Source organism: Denticeps clupeoides, chromosome 4, assembly GCF_900700375.1.
Source record: "Denticeps clupeoides chromosome 4, fDenClu1.1, whole genome shotgun sequence".
In the NCBI taxonomy this organism is placed as follows: Eukaryota; Metazoa; Chordata; class Actinopteri; order Clupeiformes; family Denticipitidae; genus Denticeps; species Denticeps clupeoides.
The window spans coordinates 3,089,018-3,109,166 of NC_041710.1; the positions used below are offsets into that span (position 1 = coordinate 3,089,018).

A 20,149-nucleotide genomic window follows, 5' to 3' on the forward strand; every position below is an offset into this window, starting at 1 on the left:
GGCAACCTTCTGATTATGGGGCCGTTTCCTTAACCACTAGGCCACCACTGCCCCTATTTACTATAATAAACCAAATAATAATTTTTAAAAAGACCTGAAAAAATACACAACAAAAGACCAACATTGAACAGTAAATTATTTAACATTTTTTATTCTTTCAGTACTCAGTTAAGATTCCACTACAATATATGGCCAACACTACTATGAATTAACAGTTGTACCCTCGTGCATTTTCTTCTGGATCCAACAATTTGAGTGATAAAGTGAAAAATCTAAAACACGTACAGCCACATATTGCAGCGTATTTGTGAAGAACAATTAAAGAACACCAGCAAAGTTTTGACTGGAAGTGAATGAAGGATCCGATGCTTAACTTGTATTTTTAATGAAGATCTGTTACAATTTGCACTTTTGGATTATGAGATCTCCGCCTTTTGTCTCGTCTCTATGCAGTTTCTTCCTCAGCATCTTGGTAAATGTCATCGAAGTAGCTTTCAGCTGCACGGATTATTTGGATCACGGCGCTGAGCAGCAGGACGTCGATGTCGCTGTGGAGCTCCAGCTCACGGCTGTAATTTTTAACCGGAATCACGGCCGACAAAGAGACACCAAGGAGGGCGGCGGCCTCTCGCATCTGGACACAGACACAATAAATGTCCCCGTTTTTATTTGTCTGTTAGTATTGGAACACACACGGAAGTAGCAAGAACAAACCCTGTCATAGGGGGGCACGTTCTCTACATAAAGGGACAAAATATGTCCAAGATTATTATGGTAAAAGTGGACGTCCCAACTATAAAAATATATGGTATACGTCACCATTTTCTCAATGTACAGACTCTGGTAGACCTTCTGTAGGTTCTCCGCCACTAAGGAACAGGCCTCATCCACCTTGGTCAGGAGCACAAGCTGAGGGATCCCTGAAGTCATCATTACAGATAAACATCATAAACTTTTTATAAACCACCTCATTTAAAAATGTCTGCTCCATCTTAAATGGATGGTACGGATAATGAGTGCATACAGTTATTGTTCATTAAACATTTAGATTATCAAAAAAATAGTATTTTCTATCTTGTTATAGGCATGATATAAAGTCATCATATGCAAACCATTAAACACTCAATATTACAAACTGTTTACTCGCCCCAACAGGCGTCAGATTTTGAAACGCTAATATAATCTATAATCTAACTGACTAACAGCTCTGGTTGGGGTGGCCAATCAGATTTCCTGCAAGGAACCTACTTAAGTAAAGATCCCACTACTCACCCAACAGGTTGGCTTTCCGGCGGATTGCAGCAAACTTCTCCAGCATTTTTTCAGGCAACAGTTTCACTTTGCTGCTGTCAATCACATAGACCAAGCAGTGAATCTTGTCCTTCACGTACGCTGCTTTGCGGAAACCAGGTGCTTCTTCTTGCAAGGGCACCAGTGGGTTGAACTGTGAATAGAAAAGAGAGTCTTAAAAATGAAGTAGCAAGATATACATTTTAAGGACATGATCAAAGATGCAAAATTCAGATCAGAATCAGCCGCTGACAGCATTGCCTGTAGCAACACACACAATAAAATAAAAGACTGCATAATGTGAAGACTTAAACATATATTAAGTGGATCCAGAAATTGTGTGTTTGAGAGAAATTGCGGGTCTCAGAACTTTAATGGTATGAACTCACCTGGTAGCGATCTTGAACGTGGCCTTGCAAGATACTTGTGATGTCCCCTATATCCAGGCCAGCATTCACATCACCTTCCAAACCCATGGTGTCACACAGAATGAGAGGTAACGGCTTTCTACTCTTATCTGACATGACAGGGTAGGTGCGGAACTAAATGCCATAAAAAGAAAGATTAAAGGCCACAATAGTGGACATCTAACCTTCTCAAGTAGAGTGAATTCCAGTAAGAAAATAGTTTTGTACCTTGGTGGTCACACTGGTACCAGCAGATCCTGTCACTGCCTGGCTGGTCACATGACCTCGGAAGACCGAACTTAAAGAGTTGAAGAAGCTGGACTTTCCAGCACCAACAGGACCCACCAGCAGAACTTGGGCCTTGCTGACGGAGGTAATGATGGGCTTCCAACTTTTAATTGATTCCATCAATTCCTTTCTTTTCCTTACAAATAAAGTTGGTATTTTATTGTCATTATTAGAGGAATTATTCCGTGGTTAATATCCAGAAAAGGATTGAAGTGATTCTGAATATTCGTTTAAGTTGATACCAATTGTAAATGTGTACACAATACATAACGTGTATTCCCATGTGCACAAAATTGTATATCAAATTCATAAATGACAAATGTCACAAATAAAATTACATTAGTCATAATGGGGAAAATAATAACTGCATATTTATGATAAGAATTATTATAAAGATGGAGAGAGACAAAAATAAATAATATACCCAGGGCTCCAGTCAATGTTTCTCCAAGGCTTCTCCAGGTGGTTACCAGAATCTAAAGGAATAATTTCAAGCTCATTAAATAACAAACAAAGTAGTTTTTTTTACTTTCATTTACATGCTTTGAAATATCCAACATTGTTTTTTTTACATTCGGCTGCTCCAATTAGGGGTCAAACAGTAGAACCGTCTCCATCTCCACGTATCCGACCCTAACTGTTCCTCTAGTGCACTTATTCTTAATCCTGTCCATCCTCGTCACCATCAACATAAATCTCAGCATCTTTAACTCTGAAATGTTTACTCTGTAACTGAAATGCTGAATGTGGAAAATGAACAATTTTAGTTCAGCATTTGTAGTTGGAACGCTGAAATGTGCATATTTTATTTCCTTTGCTGTACATTAATAAGAAAATATCTAATTTTATGTGATGTACCTTCAACTCTGTAGACCTCTAACTCTATCAGGTTCAGGTCATTTCCATGGATCAGTGCAGGATCAAAGTTGTAGAGCGTTCCAGGATTGCTGTATACTTGTGTTCCATTATCGAGAAAGACCAGGCCTCCAAAATTGGGACCAGAGCTGACATCAGAGAAGGAACACTGACCATCGATCACATGAACACGATGTGGTTGAAGGTTGTCACCCCTGCTATCCAGGCCGTACAAGAAAGCTTTATCATCTTTCAAATTTGACCCAGTTTGAGCAAAATCTTTACTGATAAACCCTCCGAAGATGAATCCTGCATTGTTGTAGGCTACAGTGAGAGTTGGACCTTGTCTGTCACACTTCTGGTGGAAGACAGAGTAGTTGTAGGACTGGACGCTGGCTTTGAACAGCAGGCTGAGCCTGGCAGATCCAAAAAACATGGAACAGAGCACCCCCTCCTGTTTCTTAGTAAGACGGGATCTGACGTCACTCATGGTGCTTCTGGAACTGTGAGAAGAAGATTTTATATGTTTATAGAACGTTACAAAATGTTACGTGCATTGGTCCACACAGTTAGCAATAGACCAGTAACGACATGAATCAGAAAATAAATAAAAACCAAAAAAATGTAAAATAATAAAGAAAAAAAAGGTTTCATAAGACCTCCATATTTAGCAGAGTGGGGTCTTCAGACATTACATATCAGTAGAAAGAGTGAAGGGGCATGGCTCTGGGTTCATTTCTTTTATAAAAATGATTATGTAGCAGGTTGGAACATTTGCCATTTTTGAAAGTTGTATTTAAACCACAGACAGGCCATCGAGAATAGGGAACCTGATCCACGGAGGACCACAGTTGCCATAGAGTCTCTACATAAACATTTAAAAACGGTAACTTTTCTGCTATTGCAGAAGATCTTTTGAGAGACAGATGAATTCTTTCTATTCATGGGAAGTGAAACTTTAGTGCAGTGTGGAGACGGCAGATTTGCATCATGAACAGCAGACATAGTACAGCTCTGACACGATAATTCAGGTCTAAAGGCTGCAGGATTTTGAGGTGAGAATAAAATATTTAGGTCGAAAAATAATGGAAAAAGTGAGAAAAAAGTAGTGAGTGAGATGTGAAGCATGAGGAAGAACAGTAAGTCGTAGCTATAAGTTGTTACGATTCCTGAATATTTCTGCGTTATTATTTGGTCATTATGTTAATTAAGCATTTTTTTGACATGCAAAATTTCACCGCAAACTTTTAAATATTACAGGAATGCATTATGAACATGCCGAGTCCTGTATAAGGTCTCCTTCCTCATGCTTCACATCCAGCAGGTCTCAGGTCTCTTCCTACCACATCGCTTGATTATATTTTTCTTCCACTTCGCCTAAATCTTTCTTTTCAACCCAAAAATACCACATAATATACTACACAACCCCTAAGGGACTCCGTAATAAAAATGGTTAGAAGAAGAAAGGAGAGGAACTATTGTAGTTTAATATACTACACAGATGCTGAATTCATATTATAACAAATCTGCAGGTACACAAGCTGCATTTAATCATTTAATATACCTTCAAATTCAAACAAGAAGTAATAAAGTTCACTACCTTGTATGGGTGCTTACCGTCTCACAGAGAGCAGTAACGGTGAAAGTGAAAGTGAAGCGATTGTCGTTGAGAAAAGTCTGCAGTAAACCACATGGTGATATAACCAAATGTGTCCTCTGCTTTTAACCATGATAGCCTTGAAAGGCTGCCCACTGACAAGTGTTGACTTAAAGAACTTAAGTCAATTTTAACTCTATCACTTAATCCAAACAATATGATCTCTGTTTTTTTTTTTCATTAAAATGTACAAAAAATCAGTCACATTCATGCCTTAATTTCTGCAATACACTCCAGTAACAATTTAGCAGAATATGTGTTTTCTTGTTTTAGTGGCATATAGATTTGACTGTATTTGCCATAGAAATCGAATGCAATATGTATATTTCCGAAGAATTTAACCTAAGTAAGTACAAAGAGAAGAGAAGAGGTCCAAGAATCGAACCTGGAGGCACTCCACATGTGAGAGGCGCTGGAGAAGACTCAGTGGTGCCGATACGGACACAATAATGTATTTCAGATAGGTAAGACTTAAACCACTCTAAAACCCCACCTTGAATGCCCACCCAGTTGTGCAAACAAGACAGGAGGATATTATGGTCCACTGTGTCGAAGGCAGCTTTTAGGTCCAAGAGTACTAAAACAACACAGTAGCCAGAATCTGTGGCTAAAACAACGTTGTTTAACACTTTTACATTTACATTTAAAGCATTTATCAGATGCCTTTTTCCTGAGTGACTTACAGTCAGTAGTTACAGGGACAGCCCCCCCCTGGAGACACTTAGGGTTAAGTGTCTTGCTCAGGGATACAATGGTAGTACCTGGGATTTGAACCTGGGTCTTCTGGTTCATAGGCGAGTGTGTTACCCACCTGGCTACTACCACTTTACAAGAGCCGATTCAGTGCTGTGACAGCTTTTGATACCAGACTGAAACTCTTCAAGAATATTGAGCTCATCCAAAAATAATTTCAGCTGGCAGTAAACTATTTTCTCCAAGACATTTGAGAGGAAAGATGTCAAGACAAGTGTCTTTTAATCAGAGGTGTAACCACAGCATTCTTAAGACTTACAGGTATAATCCTGTTGGTTAAACTGCCTGTCATGGCCAACACTCATCCAGCCCACCAGAGAGCGCCAGACCAACCAGAAAGACCACGACCCGGAAGAGGAAACGGAAGCGTGCAGCGTCGAGTATAAAAGTCGGATGACCCCGAGGAGACGCTGCACGCTCTTTGTATGAGACTACTCATTCGAGACGTTTTGCTATATTAACCGCGACCTTGATCTACCGACCAACGAATTACGACCTTCGCCTGCCCCCGACTCCGAGAATTGCTTGACCCGTCAATCTACGACGGCATCCCTGTTCCCCTGCCTTCCTGCCTCCCCAGCCGTCCTCTCGTCCCGCCCACGCTCCTGGACAACCCTGAAACCCGCCGTCTTCCTATTCTCCTCTACCCCGGTAACCCCCACGGATCCCGACTTCCCTTCCCACCACACTGCGGCGCGCCCTCTACTTTCTCCACGTCCCCATTCCCTGCCAGTCTCTCCCCCACAGACCAAACGCCCCCGATATTAAATCACCTTGCTGCTATTAAAAGGGGCCATGGGATAAAGGATGTTTTGCAGGACTTGAATTACCAGGGCAGAGTGACCAGGACTTGACTCGACCTAGGGAGACAACGAACGGATGAGGGGAGGCCTGCAGATGGTGCAAGCAGGAAACCATCAACCATACCATGCCATGAGCTCAGCAATATACCGCCCTGTATTGAATAAAAGGAGGAGGCACGTCAGAAACCACAGAGCTGTTGGAAGCAACCTGTGTGTGCATTTCTGATTGCTCTCCTTGCAAGTAAAGGAACTCGACCTGCTTTGTGTCTTCCTTCTCCAGTTATTTAATAAGTGTTAGAACAAGGTATAACTCCGACAGTTAATAACATCAGAAAAATGTTTGGTTTTAGCAGCTTTCACAGTTCTCTGATAGCCTCGCCACTCTTACTTGAGTACCATCTCAACAGACTTACTATGATCCACAAACTTTATTAACCTACTCTATATATACAGTGGAGGAAATAATTATTTGACCCCTCGCTGATTTTGTAAGTTTGGCATTAACTCAACTCTGCATGTTTGGAGGAAGAAAAATGCTGCCTATGACCCCCAAAACACTGTCCCCACTGTCAAGCATGGAGGTGGAACCATTTTGCTTTGGGCGTGTTTTTCTGCTAAGGGCACAGGACAACTTCACCGCATCAACGGGAAAATGGACGGAGCCATGTATCGTAAAATCCTGAGCGACAACCTCCTTCCCTTTGCCAGGAAATTGAAAATGGGTCGTGGATGGGTGTTCCAGCACGACAATGACCCAAAACATACAGCAAAGGCAACAAAGGAGTGGCTCAAGAAAAGCACATTAAGGTCATGGATTGGCCTAGTCAGTCTCCTGACCTTAATCCAATAGAAAACCTATGGAGGGAGCTGAAGCTCAAAGTTGCACAGAGACAGCCTCAAAACCTTAGTGATTTAGAGATGATCTGCAAAGAGGAGTGGACCAAAATTCCTCCTAAAATGTGTGCAAACTTGGTCATCAAGTACAAGAAACGTTTCACCTCTGTGCTTGCAAACAAGGGTTTTGCCACTAAGTATTAAGTCTTTTTTTGTTAGAGGGTTCAAATACTTATTTCACTCAATGAAATGCAAATCAGTTTCTATCTATTATTTAAAGTTATTTTTTCAATTTTCCTTTTGATGTGCTATTAAAATAAACCTACCTTTAAAATGATACTGTTCTGAGACTTTTCATTTCTTCGTCATTGGACAAACTTACAAAATCAGCGAGGGGACAAATAATTATTTCCTCCACTGTACATAAGTAAGTACTGTTTGTGTATCATAGTAAGTTACATAACATAAAGTGTCAGTGCTACAGCATTGCACATGATCAGGTGAAAGAATTTTTATTGCCTAGAAAAAAGAAGGAGTAGCCTGTCCTGTTACTGTGTGTTGAATAGTCTTACAACACTGGGGTAAAAGCTCTACAACGTGCTGTGCGTGAGAAGTGAAAAAAGACAGGGTGCAGGGTGGTTAATGTCCTCCATGATGCGTGTGGTGTAAATGTCCTTTATTGCAGGGATTGGTGTCCCAATGATCCTCTGCACCACCAGGTATTGCTGGAGGTGGATCTGGGCAGACCAATGAGGGTGATGACTTGAGTCAGGTGACAGTTGAATTGTCACACCATCGGCCCATCTGCCCCGTGTATTAAAGCCAGTAGCTTGATATTAATCCTTTTGTACAGCTGCAGCAACATAAGTCACCTCAGTTTTAGGACAATGTTGTTTAGTATTGGGTGGTCGTAGCCTAGTGGGTTTTTTACTCTCCTATGAACCAGGAGACCCAGGTTCAAGAACATTTTGTATAGATCTGTTGTTCGGGCCCAGTAATGTGATGCGCTAGTGGCGCATCTGGTGTCCACCAGCAGGTACAGGGGTTGAATGGCCCCCACGACTGGCACCGGCCACCTTGCGACCACAGCTAGCAACAGCCGCCACAACAATTGCAGAGTGGAACAAGTTCCATTCGGACTCAATGTCCCCCACTGCCCTCGGGACACAGTCATTCTCTGCCGGAGGTGGGAATTGAAGGCCATCTTGACAGGTTCTTCTGCCAGGCGTTCCCAGCAGACCCTCATTATATGTTTGGGTCTGCCAGGTCTAAGTGGCATCTTCCCCTGCCATCTGATCCAACTCACCACCAGGTGGTGATCAGTTGACAGCTCCGCTCCTCTCTTCACCCGAGTGTCCAAAACATATGGTCGCAGGTCAGATGATATGACTACAAAGTCAATCGACCTGTGACCTAGGCTGCCCTGGTACCAAGTGTACTGATGGGCATCCTTATGTTCGAACATGGTGTTTATTATGGTCAAACTGCGGCTTGCGCCGAAGTCCAATAATGAAACACTTGAGTTCAGATCTGGCAGGCCATTCCTTCCTATCACACCCCTTCAGGTCATGCTGTCATTGCCCACGTGAGAATTGAAGTCCCCCAGCAGGATAATGGAGTTCCCAGTTGGAGCACTATCTACCACTCATCCCAGGGACTCCAAAAAGGGTGGATACTCTGAGCTGTTTTTTGGCACATAAGCACAAACAACAGTCAGGACCCTTTCCCAGACTTGAAGGCACAGCGAAGCTACCCTCTCGTCCCCCGGAGTAAACCCCAACAAACCGACTGAGAGTTCCAGAGCCAATGCTGTGTGTTGTGGTGAGTCAGACTATATCTAGCCGGTACCACTCAATCTCTTCCACAAGCTCCAGCTCCTTCCTAGCCAGAGAGGTGACGTTCCATGTCCCAATAGCCAGTTTCCTTGTCTTTGTCTCTCCCTTTACCTAAGATCAATTTGTCATGGTAGACCCTACCAGGTGCACCAAGTGCCCCAGATAACATAGCTCCTAGGATCATTAGGGCTCTCAAAGTCCTCCATGACAATACAGTGATGGTTCAAGGAGGAGTATCCATCATAATGATGAACATTATACTAGTTATTAGTGGAACCCAGAAGCTAGTGTTTGAATTTGGCAAATATGACAATTGTGAAAAAAAAAAAGTGAAAGAACACCATAGCTGTTACAGTGGAGGTAATAATTATTTGACCCCTCGCTGATTTTGTAAGTTTGTCCACTGACAAAGAAATGAAAAGTCTCAGAACAGTATCATTTTAATGGTAGGTTTATTTTAATAGCATATCAAAAAGAAATTTGAAAAAATAACTTTAAATAAAAGATAGAGACTGATTTGCATTTCATTGAGTGAAATAAGTATTTGAACCCTCTAACAAAAAATTCTTAATACAAGGGCAAAACCCTTGTTTGCAAGCACAGAGGTCAAACGTTTCTTGTACTTGATGACTAAGTTTGCACACATTTTAGGCGGAATTTTGGTCCACTCCTGTTTGCAGATCATCTCTAAATCACTAAGGTTTCGAGGCTGTCTCTGTGCAACTTTGAGCTTCAGCTCCCTCCATAGGTTTTCTATTGAATTTGACTAGGCCAATCCATGACCTTAATGTTTCCACCTCCATGCTTGACAGTGGGGACGGGGTTTTTGGGGGTCATAGACAGCATTTTTCTTCCTCCAAACATGCCGAGTTGAGTTAATGCCAACGATCACAATTTTGGTCTCATCTGACCACAGCACCTTCTCCCAGTCACTCTCTGAATCATTCAGGTGTTCATTGGCAAACTTCACACAGGTATTCAACAAAGTTGTGGCGGGTGGTCCTCCCAGGACTGGATTAAGAATCACTGTAATATGATATTGGTGGTAGAATCTTAAATGGCCCGTAAATGTATAACACTAGCCAGCATTGTGAAAGCATTACATTACAACTCAACAGTTTTTTTGCCGCTTGGATGCATCATTTTGACATGTTGACATGGTTAACTTCTGTTTTTTGGAAAGCTACAAAAAAGCTTACTTTAGGAATTCCGCTAAGAATATACAATTGGAAGGGAACTATGGCACAGAGGTGGGAAAAAGTCCATTCTTAGACTGACAGTTATTATGTCGTATTAGCCATTCACATCATTAATGACCATTTTTTAATTGTATAAATCTGATCAGGATGGACTGTTGATTGTGTTGCTGTCAAGTTTACCACTGAAACCCGAGTTTACCCCAAAGTATGTACACCACACTGTGGATGAGGCTTTTTTTGCTGTGCAAATGTAGAATTCGAATGGAATTAAGAATATATAATAATAATAATAATAATAATAATAATAATATAAATATTACCAAAATAGAATGTTCTAAAATAAAATGCATTATATATATAATATAAACCACAAACCAATCTATTTAAAGGTGCAATGTCATTTTTCTGTTTAAAATAATTTTGTTGTTATATTTTATCAACAGAATGTGTCCATCTCCTTGTTTCAATAAACAGATTTCTGTTGATGCATGATGCATGCAGATCTTTATTTACACAAATTCATATTCCATACACACTCAGGTCTATAATGATGTGCGTCCCCATTTAACGTTTACAGCATTTATCAGACGCTCTTATTCAGTAGTTACAGGGACAGTCCCCCCCGGAGACACCCAGGGTTAAGTGTCTTGGTAGTAAGTGAGTTTGAACCTGGGTCTTCTGGTTCATAGGCGAGTGTGTTACCCACTAGGCTACTACCACCAGAAACCTAGAGGGACTGGCACCAAGGTTATTATAGTTAACGAAAACGAACGAAAAAACTAAAACTAGAATTGAAAACGCATTTTCGTTAACTGAAATAAAAATAACAGCGAGGGTTAAAAACAAAAATGAACTGAAACTGTTTTGTGTGTATACAAAACGAACTTAAACGATATTATAGCAAAAACGTCCTTTGTTTTCGTCTTTGTAATAAGCCTTTTGGGTTGAATTAAAATCTACTTACTTCACGCTGCCAATTTTAAGACAGGTGTTTGTCCAGTATGGCAACACGTGGTCTGTGACGTCACGTGTCCATAGTCTGTCCGTGACCCCGCCGGCTAGCGTGATGGCTGCAGCGAAAGTCGGAAGAAAGCGGAAGAAAGTCCTATTTGAGATTTCTTTGATTATGACAGTGGCAAAAATAAAAGTAAGCGCCTTGTTGTAGAAGCATGTGATACAATATGTGGAATACTTCTCAAGGGGAAAAACCCCACGAATCTGAAAGTCCATTTGAAAAGCTCACACAAAAAGGCGAACCAAGAGTACCTGGACAAGCCGGAACACCACAAACGAGAAGAAGCATTGGTAAATATGTTTATTAAGACAGGAATGTCTGCACGACTGTGTGACTCGATTACCTTCAAAAAGTTCACCACTTCACTCGAACCAAAATTCAAAACACTCGGAGCAGCAAGAGTCAATAACCTCATTGGAGCTAAGATGGATAAGGCTATTCTGGTGATTTTGATTCATGCACCTGACAAATATCCTAATTTACAAAAATAAAACTAACACTGTAACTGATAAAAACTAAACTAAAACGAAGCAATTTCAAAATATCAAAACTAATACTAGTAAATCTGCCTCTAAAAACTAATCAAAACTAACTGAATTTAAAAACAAAAAATCAAAAGAAATAAAAACTAAAACTAATGAAAAACCCAAAACTATTATAACTGTGACTGTCACCAAGAAACACATTGTCACATGCGTCCCCAGAGGCTGGGTTAAGCACTTTATATGATATACTGAGTATAAATTGTTAAACTGAATTGATTCACATTAGGGCTGTGTGATAAATAATTTCAGCGAAGTCATGGGAATTTAAATTATATAAAGGAGAATTTAAAATAACCATTACAAAATCACATAACATCACATTTTTAAATAAATATTTTTTATATAAATGTTTTATTTTCAGTAAAGCCCTATTACACACCTAAATGAAGATGAAATAAAAAAACATTTTTTTTTATAATTATTAATTGGGAACTTGTGGATATGAGGAACTGAGATATGGCGCCGCCTGGTGGAGGTCGTTTTATCTTGTTTTGATTAGATTAGATGATTAGATTCAACTTTATTGTCATTACACATGTACAAGTACAGGGCAACGAAATGTAGTTTAGGTCTAACCAGAAGTGCAATAAGCAGCAAGTGCAGGATACAGTTCAAATAAGTTATATATATATACATAAAGTGATATGTGCAGGACAAAGTAAAGTAAAGTAAAGTGTAGTGATTGTCACATGTGATACACGGCAGTACAGCACACGGTGCACACAGTGAAATTTGTCCTCTGCATTTAACCCATCACCCTGAGTGAGCAGTGGGCAGCCGTGACAGGCGCCCGGGGAGCAGTGTGTGGGGACGGTGCTTTGCTCAGTGGCACCTCGGTGGCACCTTGGCAGATCGGGATTCGAACCAGCAACCTTCTGATTACGGGGCCGCTTCCTTAACCGCAAGGCCACCACTGCCCAGCTGGACAAAGTGATATGTGCAGGAGTAGTACAGTGCAGTGATTATCAGGAGTGTATGGGGGGGGGGGCAGAGGAGTTCAGCAAGGAAACAGCTCTGGGAAAAAAGCTGTTCCTAAGTCTGCTGGTTCTTGTCCGTGGTAGCCTGAACCGTCTGCCTGAAGGCAGGAGAGAGAACAGTCCGTGGGCCGGGTGGGAGGAGTCCTTAAGAATACTGCGAGCGCGACGCAGACAGTGCTTCCTCTGGATTTCCTCAATGGATGGAAGTGGAGTCCCTGTGATGCGCTGGGCAGTTTTCACCACCCGCTGCATCGCCTTACGCTCAGCAACAGTGCAGCTTCCATACCACACTGTGAAACAGCTGGTAAGGATGCTCTCTATTGAAGAGCAGTAAAGGTTCAACAGGATGGTAGTGGGTAGCTTGTTCTTTTTTAATGTTCTCAAGAAGAAGAGGCGCTGGTGAGCCTTCTTGACCAGGCTGGAGGTGTTAATGCTCCAGGACAGGTCCTCTGAGATGTGGGGCCCAGGAACTTGAAGGATGTAACAGGCTCCACAGTCATCCCATTGATGTGGATGGGATCATGCGAGCCTCTTCTCTCCCTCCTGAAGTCCACAATGAGCTCCTTGGTCTTGGTGGTGTTTAGGAGAAGATTATTTTCTGTGCACCAAGTGGCCAGATGCTGGACCTCCTCCCTGTAGGCAGTCTCATCGTTGTTGTCGATGAGACCTATCACCGTGGTGTCATCTGCAAACTTAAGAACGAAGTTTGATCCATACATAGGTTGGCAGTCGTGGGTGAAGAGGGAGTAGAGGAAGGGGCTCAGCACACAGCCCTGTGGTACACCAGTGTTGAGCGTGACAGTAGTGGAGCGGATGTGGCCTGACCTTACATGCTGTGGTCTGCTGGTCAGAAAGTCCATAATCCAGTTGCAAAGTGAGGTGTTGATGTCCAGGGCTCTAAGTTTAGAGATTAGCTTAGAGGGGATGACAGTGTTAAATGCTGAGCTGAAATCAACAAACAGCATCCGTGCATATGTGTTTTGCTTGTCCAGGTGCGTGAGTACAGAGTGCTACGGTACGCAAACTGGTGTGGGTCCAGAGTTGGTGGGAGGAAGTCCCTCAGATGTGCCAGGACTAACCGCTCGAAGCACTTCATGATTTTGGGTGTGAGTGCTACAGGGCGGTAGTCATTCAGGCATGTTGGGCTAGAATGTTTCGGCACTGGTACAATGGAGGTGGATTTGAGGCATGTTGGAACAGCTGCTTGGGCGAGAGACATGCTAAAAATGTCCGTGAATACGCCAGCGAGCTGCTCTGCACATGCTCTAAGTACACGCCCCGGGATGCCGTCTGGTCCGGCAGCCCTGCGCGCGTTGATCCGTCTCAGTGCAGTGCAAACATCTGAGGAGGTGAGTATGATGGGCGAGTGGTCGGTAGAGGAGGGGATCTTGACAGCAGGTTGCTTGTTGTCTCTTTCAAAGCGAGCATAAAAGTCGTTAAGCTCATTCAGAAAGAGGATATTTGTGGTTGTGGGGGCTGAGTTGCTGGGTTTATAGTCTGTGATGGCCTGAATGCCCTGCCACAAGCAGGGCATTCAGGGTCAAAGATCACACAGATGCCGGGGTGCACACAAGAACCTCTTTTTAGAGGTAACAGAGCTTCATTAAAAATACAATTTAAGCATCGGATCCTTCATTCACTTCCAGTCAAAACTTTGCTGTTGTTATTTAATTGTTCTTCACAAATACGCTGCAATATGTGTCTGTACATGTTTTAGATTTTTCACTTTATCACTCAAATTGTTGGACCCAGTAGAAAATGAGGGTACAACTGTTAATTCATAGTAGTGTTGGCCATATATTGTAGTGGAAGCATAAATGAGTATTGAAAGAATAAAAAATGTTAAATAGTTTACTGTTCAATGTTGGTCTTTTGTTGTGTATTTTTTCAGGTCTTTTAAAAAAATATTATTTGCTTTATTATAGTAAATAGGGGCAGTGGTGGCCTAGCGGTTAAGGAAGTAATCAGAAGGTTGCCGGTTCGATTCCCAATCTGCCAAGGTGCCACTGCTCGCCAAGGGTGGTGGTTAAAAGCAGAGGAGACATTTTATTGTGTGCTCTGTATGCTGTGCTGCAGTGTACAACAATCACTTCACTTTAACAGTTTTTCCATTAGTTGTGTTTAAATAAAACTGTTACACCCAAGACTGTGAAGGAACGATGGACACCGAGGTGCGAGAAAAATAAAACGGGGTTTATTGTACAGTCCAAAATGAAACAAGCCACCGCATTGAGTGCTGAATCAACACTACTCGGCTTGGTAGGGTCTTTATAACCAGCCCCCAGTCCTACGCCTGGGTTAGGTCCATCAGTCCTTTCTTGCTGGAGAACGTTCCGCCCTACGAACCTCCAGGGGATGCTCACGATCCTGCATGTACACACAAAACAGCACAATAACAGCACAGGCAAGCAGGGAAAAAGGAACTGGGGAACATCTGAGGAAGTGTAGTGGATAACAGCTCTGCAGACTCCGAATCCCACGGGGTTTATGTAGGTTGAGGCGGAGGTGACATAACACGAGAGTCAGGACCCACAACCCGGAAGTGTGAGACGTAACGTCACATGCACACTACGGGAATGGAACTTACCACGGAACCACAGACACGAACACTGATCCTAGTATTCAGGGGAGGGGCAGCGTGTTGTTTCTATGCAGCGATGTCCAAAGTGCCAGTCCAGTTGAGAACATAAGCAGTGCAGGACATTGCAGGTCATCATAATTCAGGAATTGGATAAATATTCTTTAGTGAAACCCTGAGCTAATTAGGACTCCAGTAGGGGACGTTACGGTGTTCTTTCACTTATTTAAATTGTAAAGTCATATTTGCCAAATTCAAACACTGGCTTCTGGGTTCCACTAGTATAATGTTCATCATTTTGATGGATGTTGTTCATTATACTATAATATTTTTTTGTTATTTTCCTGTCTGATTGGTCAACATCAGCTGCTTTAAATATGTGTGTATGTGTCATCTAGAGGTGGGGCACAGCCCTTTGCCACGTTTTTACTTTACAAACGAATCATCGCCTCAGATCGGAGAGCATCTTGGCTTGTCGATTTCCAGTTTTCTGAGATTCACTTCCTGTGTTTTTCCACAACCGACGGAGATCATCAACCTGTGAGGTGGCCATCTAGATCCCAACCGAGTGAGCTGTCAGATACTGGGTGTTTTCCTCTGGAATTCCACGTAGAACTGTTTAAACTGGTAAGCAGCAAGCTGGCGAACGTGGGTGTTAGTGTTTGTTTGAATAAGTTAGTTAAACTTGCATTAGTAAATTTGTAGTATATTAATTTGAATTGCAGTAAATATTGTGTACATGCAGATTGTTTTGCAGAAGAAAAAATGTACACATTTAAAATCATTTCAAATATTTAAGACAATTAGAGCTTTCAAATTATGAAAGCTCATCACATTTTATATAATTTTTACTTTGCCAAGAAAATATTCTAATAAAACAGAAGAATGTTGACAGAAGCATTGTAGGGCGGGACAGTCCAGTTTTTCTGTGTGCACCTCACTAACGACTACAGAAAGTTGGTAGAACACCACACCCCTACAACTGGTAGAACTGGTGAAAGAAGCTTTTTATAGAGATGTGTCATGATGGTGATTTGGTGATTATTTCACAGTTGTTCTTTCCCCTTGTAAAAACATTATGACAGTTGTGACCTGTACGGATACAGTACAATGGGGAGTAAATGTGATTCATTTGCACACGGACTGATTCACCGCATATCCTACAACACGCAGTGGTGGCCTAGCGGGTAAGAGCATGGACCCGTAATCGGAAGGTTGATGGTTCAAATTCTGAACTGCTAAGGTGCCGCTGAGGTGCCCTTGACCTTAAACGCTAGGCAGTGGTGGCCTAGCGGTTAAGGAAGCGGGCCTGTAATCAGAAGGTTGCCGGTTCGAGTCCCGATCTGCCAAGGTGCCACTGAGGTGCCACTGAGCAAAGCACCGTCGCCACACACTGCCCGCTGCTCACTCAGGGTGATTGGTTAAATGCAGAGGACAAATTTCAGTGTGTGCACTGTGTGCTGTGCTGCTGAGTATCACATGTGACAATCACTTCACTTTACTTTGATGAAGGTACCGTCCCCTCACGCTGCTCTCTGGGTGCCTGTCATGGCTGCCCACTGCTCACCAAGGGTTAAATGAGGACACATTTCGTTGTGTCACCGTGTGCTGTGTATCACAATGACGGTCACTTCACTTTCAACTTACAACACCATCTTGATGCAAGTTTTTTTCTGTCTTTCCTGTTCCAGAGACATCATGAGTGCCGTTAAATCCAATCTGTCTAAGGAGCAGGAGAGGATGCTCTGCTCCATGTTCGACCGAGCCAAGCTCAGCCTGCTGTTCAAAGCCAGTGTCCACGGCTACAGCGGCTCCTCCTTCCACCAGAAGTGTGACAATCAAGGCCCAACCATCACTGTGGCCTACAACAACTCAGCTCTTGTCTATGGAGGGTATGTCAGTAAAGATTTTGCTCAGACAGGACAAGATGTCTATGATGAAAAGGCATTTTTATTCAGCCTGGACTGCAGGAGTGAGGACTTCATACTCCGTCAGGTCCCCGTGACCAATGGCCAGCCTGCTTTCAACGATGGCGCATACTCCCCTAATTTTGGATCATTAATTTTTTTGTACAACAATTCAAACAATGTGTTCAGCAATCCAGGAAATTACTTCAACTTTGACCCCGCAGAAATACATGGAAACGACTTGGTCCTGACAGAATGTGAGGTGTACAGAGTTGAAGGTAAACCGTGATGCCATTAATAAACTAGCCATTTCAACACTCAAATAACTGTGCAGTGAAATGCACAAATCACCCGAAAAATGGCAATAATTAATGAGTTCAAACATTATTGATTGGGGCTGCCTAGGCTGTGGAGAGTACCTGACCAAACCTCTGAGAAACATCGACTGGAGCCCTGGGTATGTCTTCATTCTTCTAGACTAATATAATTCTGGACGAGTTAAAGTTTCCATTAATGTTTCTAAATGCAGAACATCCATGTTCTGGACATCTGGACGTCCATGATGAATATGTTATTTAGATCTTCTGTCCTGAGAGTCATCAAAAACTGTGCTGAAATATTTAATATCTATAATAACAAAAGCTTAAATCTTTCAAAGGAAGAGAAATGAACTCATGGAGGCAATTAAAAGCTGGAAGCCCGTCATAACCTCTGTCAGCAAGGCCCGGGTCTTGCTGGTTGGTCCCGTTGGCTCTGGAAAGTCCAGTTTCTTCAACTCTGTGAGTTCGGTCTTCCGAGGTCATGTGACCAGTCAAGCCAACACAGGTTCCGCTGGCACCAGTGTGACCACTCAGGTACGGCATGAAGTTCATTTCCGAAATTTGCTACAGGACTGCGCTGCTTGACCTTTGCTGTGAATTGATCTATTTTTGGCCCTTAGTTCCGCACCTACTCCATCCTGTCAGACAGCAGCAGGAATCCGCTGCCAATCATCCTGTGTGACACCATGGGCTTGGAGAGCGATTCAAATGCTGGCGTGGACATAGTTGACCTCACAAGGATCTTGAAGGGTCACGTTCAGGACCGCTACCAGGTGGGGATTTGTGCATTTGTCCATATGTTCTGTATCTCATGAATAGCTGGCGTGTGGTGAAGTGTTGCTGCTGCCTGCCGCCCCTCTCTAGTTTAATCCAGCGGTGCCCATGGAAGAAGATGGCTGCAAATCTGCACGTCTGAACGACAGGATTCACTGTGTTGTCTACGTGGTCGACAGCTGCAAAGTCAAATTCCTTCCAGACAAAACGCTGGAGAAACTTGCTGCCTTGCGTAGAAAAGTCAGCCGGCTGGGTGAGCCATGTGGTTAAAAAAAAGTTACCAATCTATGTCCAGACAACCAAATAACTCTTAATGAATCAGTGAGCAATGATGTTTGGTGTCCAAGATCATATTGTAGGGTGGTTCCCATGATGCACAGCAGAGTGACTAAAGTGGCTGTCAGTGTTGCGTTCATTGTCTTGGCATCTCCAAAGCTGAGGTTCAGGTGTTGCTCAGCTTGTGCTCCTGACCAAGGTGGATGAGGCCTGTCCCATCGTGGAGGACGATCTGAAGAAGATCTATCAGAGTCACTACATCGAGAGGACGGTGAGGTGGACCATGGTTCTTCTTTTTGGACCCCATACACACTCGCTACATATGTACAGTTAGATGGAACATACTCAGAAGAGAACCTGCCATTTTAACCCTTTTAAGTTCGGCGAGAGTCACTTTTTTCCAGTTCTTCCCATTTCAGGATTTTGAGAGCGTAAATGTGTCCTTACGGTGGGTCACGAAGGTCCCTGCCTCGAAGATGCTCATTTCCTGTGTCTTCTGTCCGTTCAGATGAAGCAGGTTGCCGCCCGCCTTGGTGTCTCCATGTCGGCCGTGATTCCGGTTAAAAATTACAGCCGCGAGCTGGAGCTCGAGCACGACACCGACATCCTGCTGCTCAGCGCCGTGATCCAGATACTCCGTGCGGTCGACAGCTACTTCGATGACGTTGACCAAGACGCAGAGGAGGGGAGTCTGAGGGTCTGAGATGATCTTCTAGTTCCCGTCACAGCGGTTGATTGGCCGAGTCTCTTTGGAAATAGGGTGCGCGCTTGTAGATGAATTTTTTTTTTTCTTATTTTTAAAATTATATTGTGAGATTTTTTATGCCGCTGTTAATATTCACATAACTCAAGACTCAATAGGAAAGGTTCCGTCATGGATCAGTCCATTCACACACACACACACACACACACTTATAAATATATATACATACACACCTTTCCTATCGAGGGTGGAAATTGACTAAAAAATGATCTAATTAATTAGAGGTTTTGTAATTCATCTTGATTAATCACATTTAATTGCTCAAGAAAATTTGCCCCAAAGCGCAAATGTTTTTTAAGAAAGTTTTAGTGGAATCAAATAATAGACGTGGACATGAATATTGTAAACTCAAGATGTTCATTTCTGGGAAAAATTATTTTCTTTCTACACACACACACACACACACACACACACACACACACACACACACACACACACAGCAGCGCCATTTGTCCACTAGCTGTCTTTAGCCATCAAACAGCCAGGAACCAGGGTTTTAATCTTTGACAGATTTTAAAGTTGAAAGTTGAATTACTTCTTTCAGCTGAGGCTGTTATCCAAGGTGACGGTGGACCTACCACAACAGGACTTTAGGGAGTTCTCCACACTGCAGGAGCCATTTATAGCCTGTAGGGGGTGTATTGCACTGGATGGTACAGGTGTATATTTACAAAGGCCTGCACTTTGGTGACAAGGTGTGGATGGTGCAGGAAACACAGTGTTGAGGGATATAAAATGAAATATTATAATAAAGTGAAGTGATTGTCATGTGTGATACACAGCAGCACAGCACACGGTGCACACAGTGAAATTTGTCCTCTGTATTGAACCCATCATCCTGAGTGAGCAGTGGGCAGCCATGACAGGCGCCTCAGTGGCACCTTGGCAGATCGGGATCCAAACCAGCAACCTTCTGATTACGGGGCCGCTGCCTTAACCGCTGCGCCAACATTGCCATTGCGTTTGCCACAGCAAATATGTTATCTGCTTAAAGTAATATAGCAATGCATTATATTATTTGCTTAAAGAATAAAGTTTTGTTGGCAAAAAAGTCTGTTTGTCTTCTGCACAAC

At 42.7% G+C, this 20,149-nt stretch overlaps 2 protein-coding genes across 5 annotated transcripts; one reads left to right on the forward strand and one right to left on the reverse strand.

The window, feature by feature from the left end:
* Positions 1 to 126: 126 nt before the first annotated feature.
* LOC114788720 (interferon-induced protein 44-like) lies at positions 127 to 4,500 on the reverse strand. Of its 3 annotated transcripts, none has more exons than XM_028977561.1 (8): positions 4,441 to 4,500; positions 2,844 to 3,343; positions 2,410 to 2,461; positions 1,926 to 2,121; positions 1,680 to 1,832; positions 1,273 to 1,444; positions 850 to 920; positions 127 to 634 (listed from the first exon to the last, which is right to left on the reverse strand). In XM_028977561.1, the coding sequence occupies exons 2-8, from the start codon at positions 3,328 to 3,330 to the stop codon at positions 446 to 448; spliced, it is 1,320 nt and encodes a 439-aa protein (XP_028833394.1). In that variant the 5' UTR covers positions 3,331 to 3,343; positions 4,441 to 4,500; the 3' UTR covers positions 127 to 445. The 3 variants fall into 3 exon arrangements, with proteins under 3 accessions (XP_028833394.1, XP_028833392.1, XP_028833393.1); XM_028977559.1 differs by having other exon boundaries at positions 820 to 920; XM_028977560.1 differs by having other exon boundaries at positions 820 to 920; positions 4,458 to 4,477.
* Positions 4,501 to 13,753: 9,253 nt separating this feature from the next.
* On the forward strand, positions 13,754 to 20,130 carry LOC114788418 (interferon-induced protein 44-like). Of its 2 annotated transcripts, XM_028976975.1 has the most exons (9): positions 13,754 to 13,807; positions 15,566 to 15,663; positions 16,728 to 17,221; positions 17,349 to 17,400; positions 17,602 to 17,797; positions 17,884 to 18,036; positions 18,128 to 18,290; positions 18,484 to 18,584; positions 18,822 to 20,130. In XM_028976975.1, the coding sequence occupies exons 3-9, from the start codon at positions 16,735 to 16,737 to the stop codon at positions 19,014 to 19,016; spliced, it is 1,347 nt and encodes a 448-aa protein (XP_028832808.1). In that variant the 5' UTR covers positions 13,754 to 13,807; positions 15,566 to 15,663; positions 16,728 to 16,734; the 3' UTR covers positions 19,017 to 20,130. The 2 variants fall into 2 exon arrangements, with proteins under 2 accessions (XP_028832808.1, XP_028832807.1); XM_028976974.1 differs by lacking the exon at positions 13,754 to 13,807 and having other exon boundaries at positions 14,486 to 15,663.
* The last annotated feature ends 19 nt before the right edge of the window (positions 20,131 to 20,149 follow it).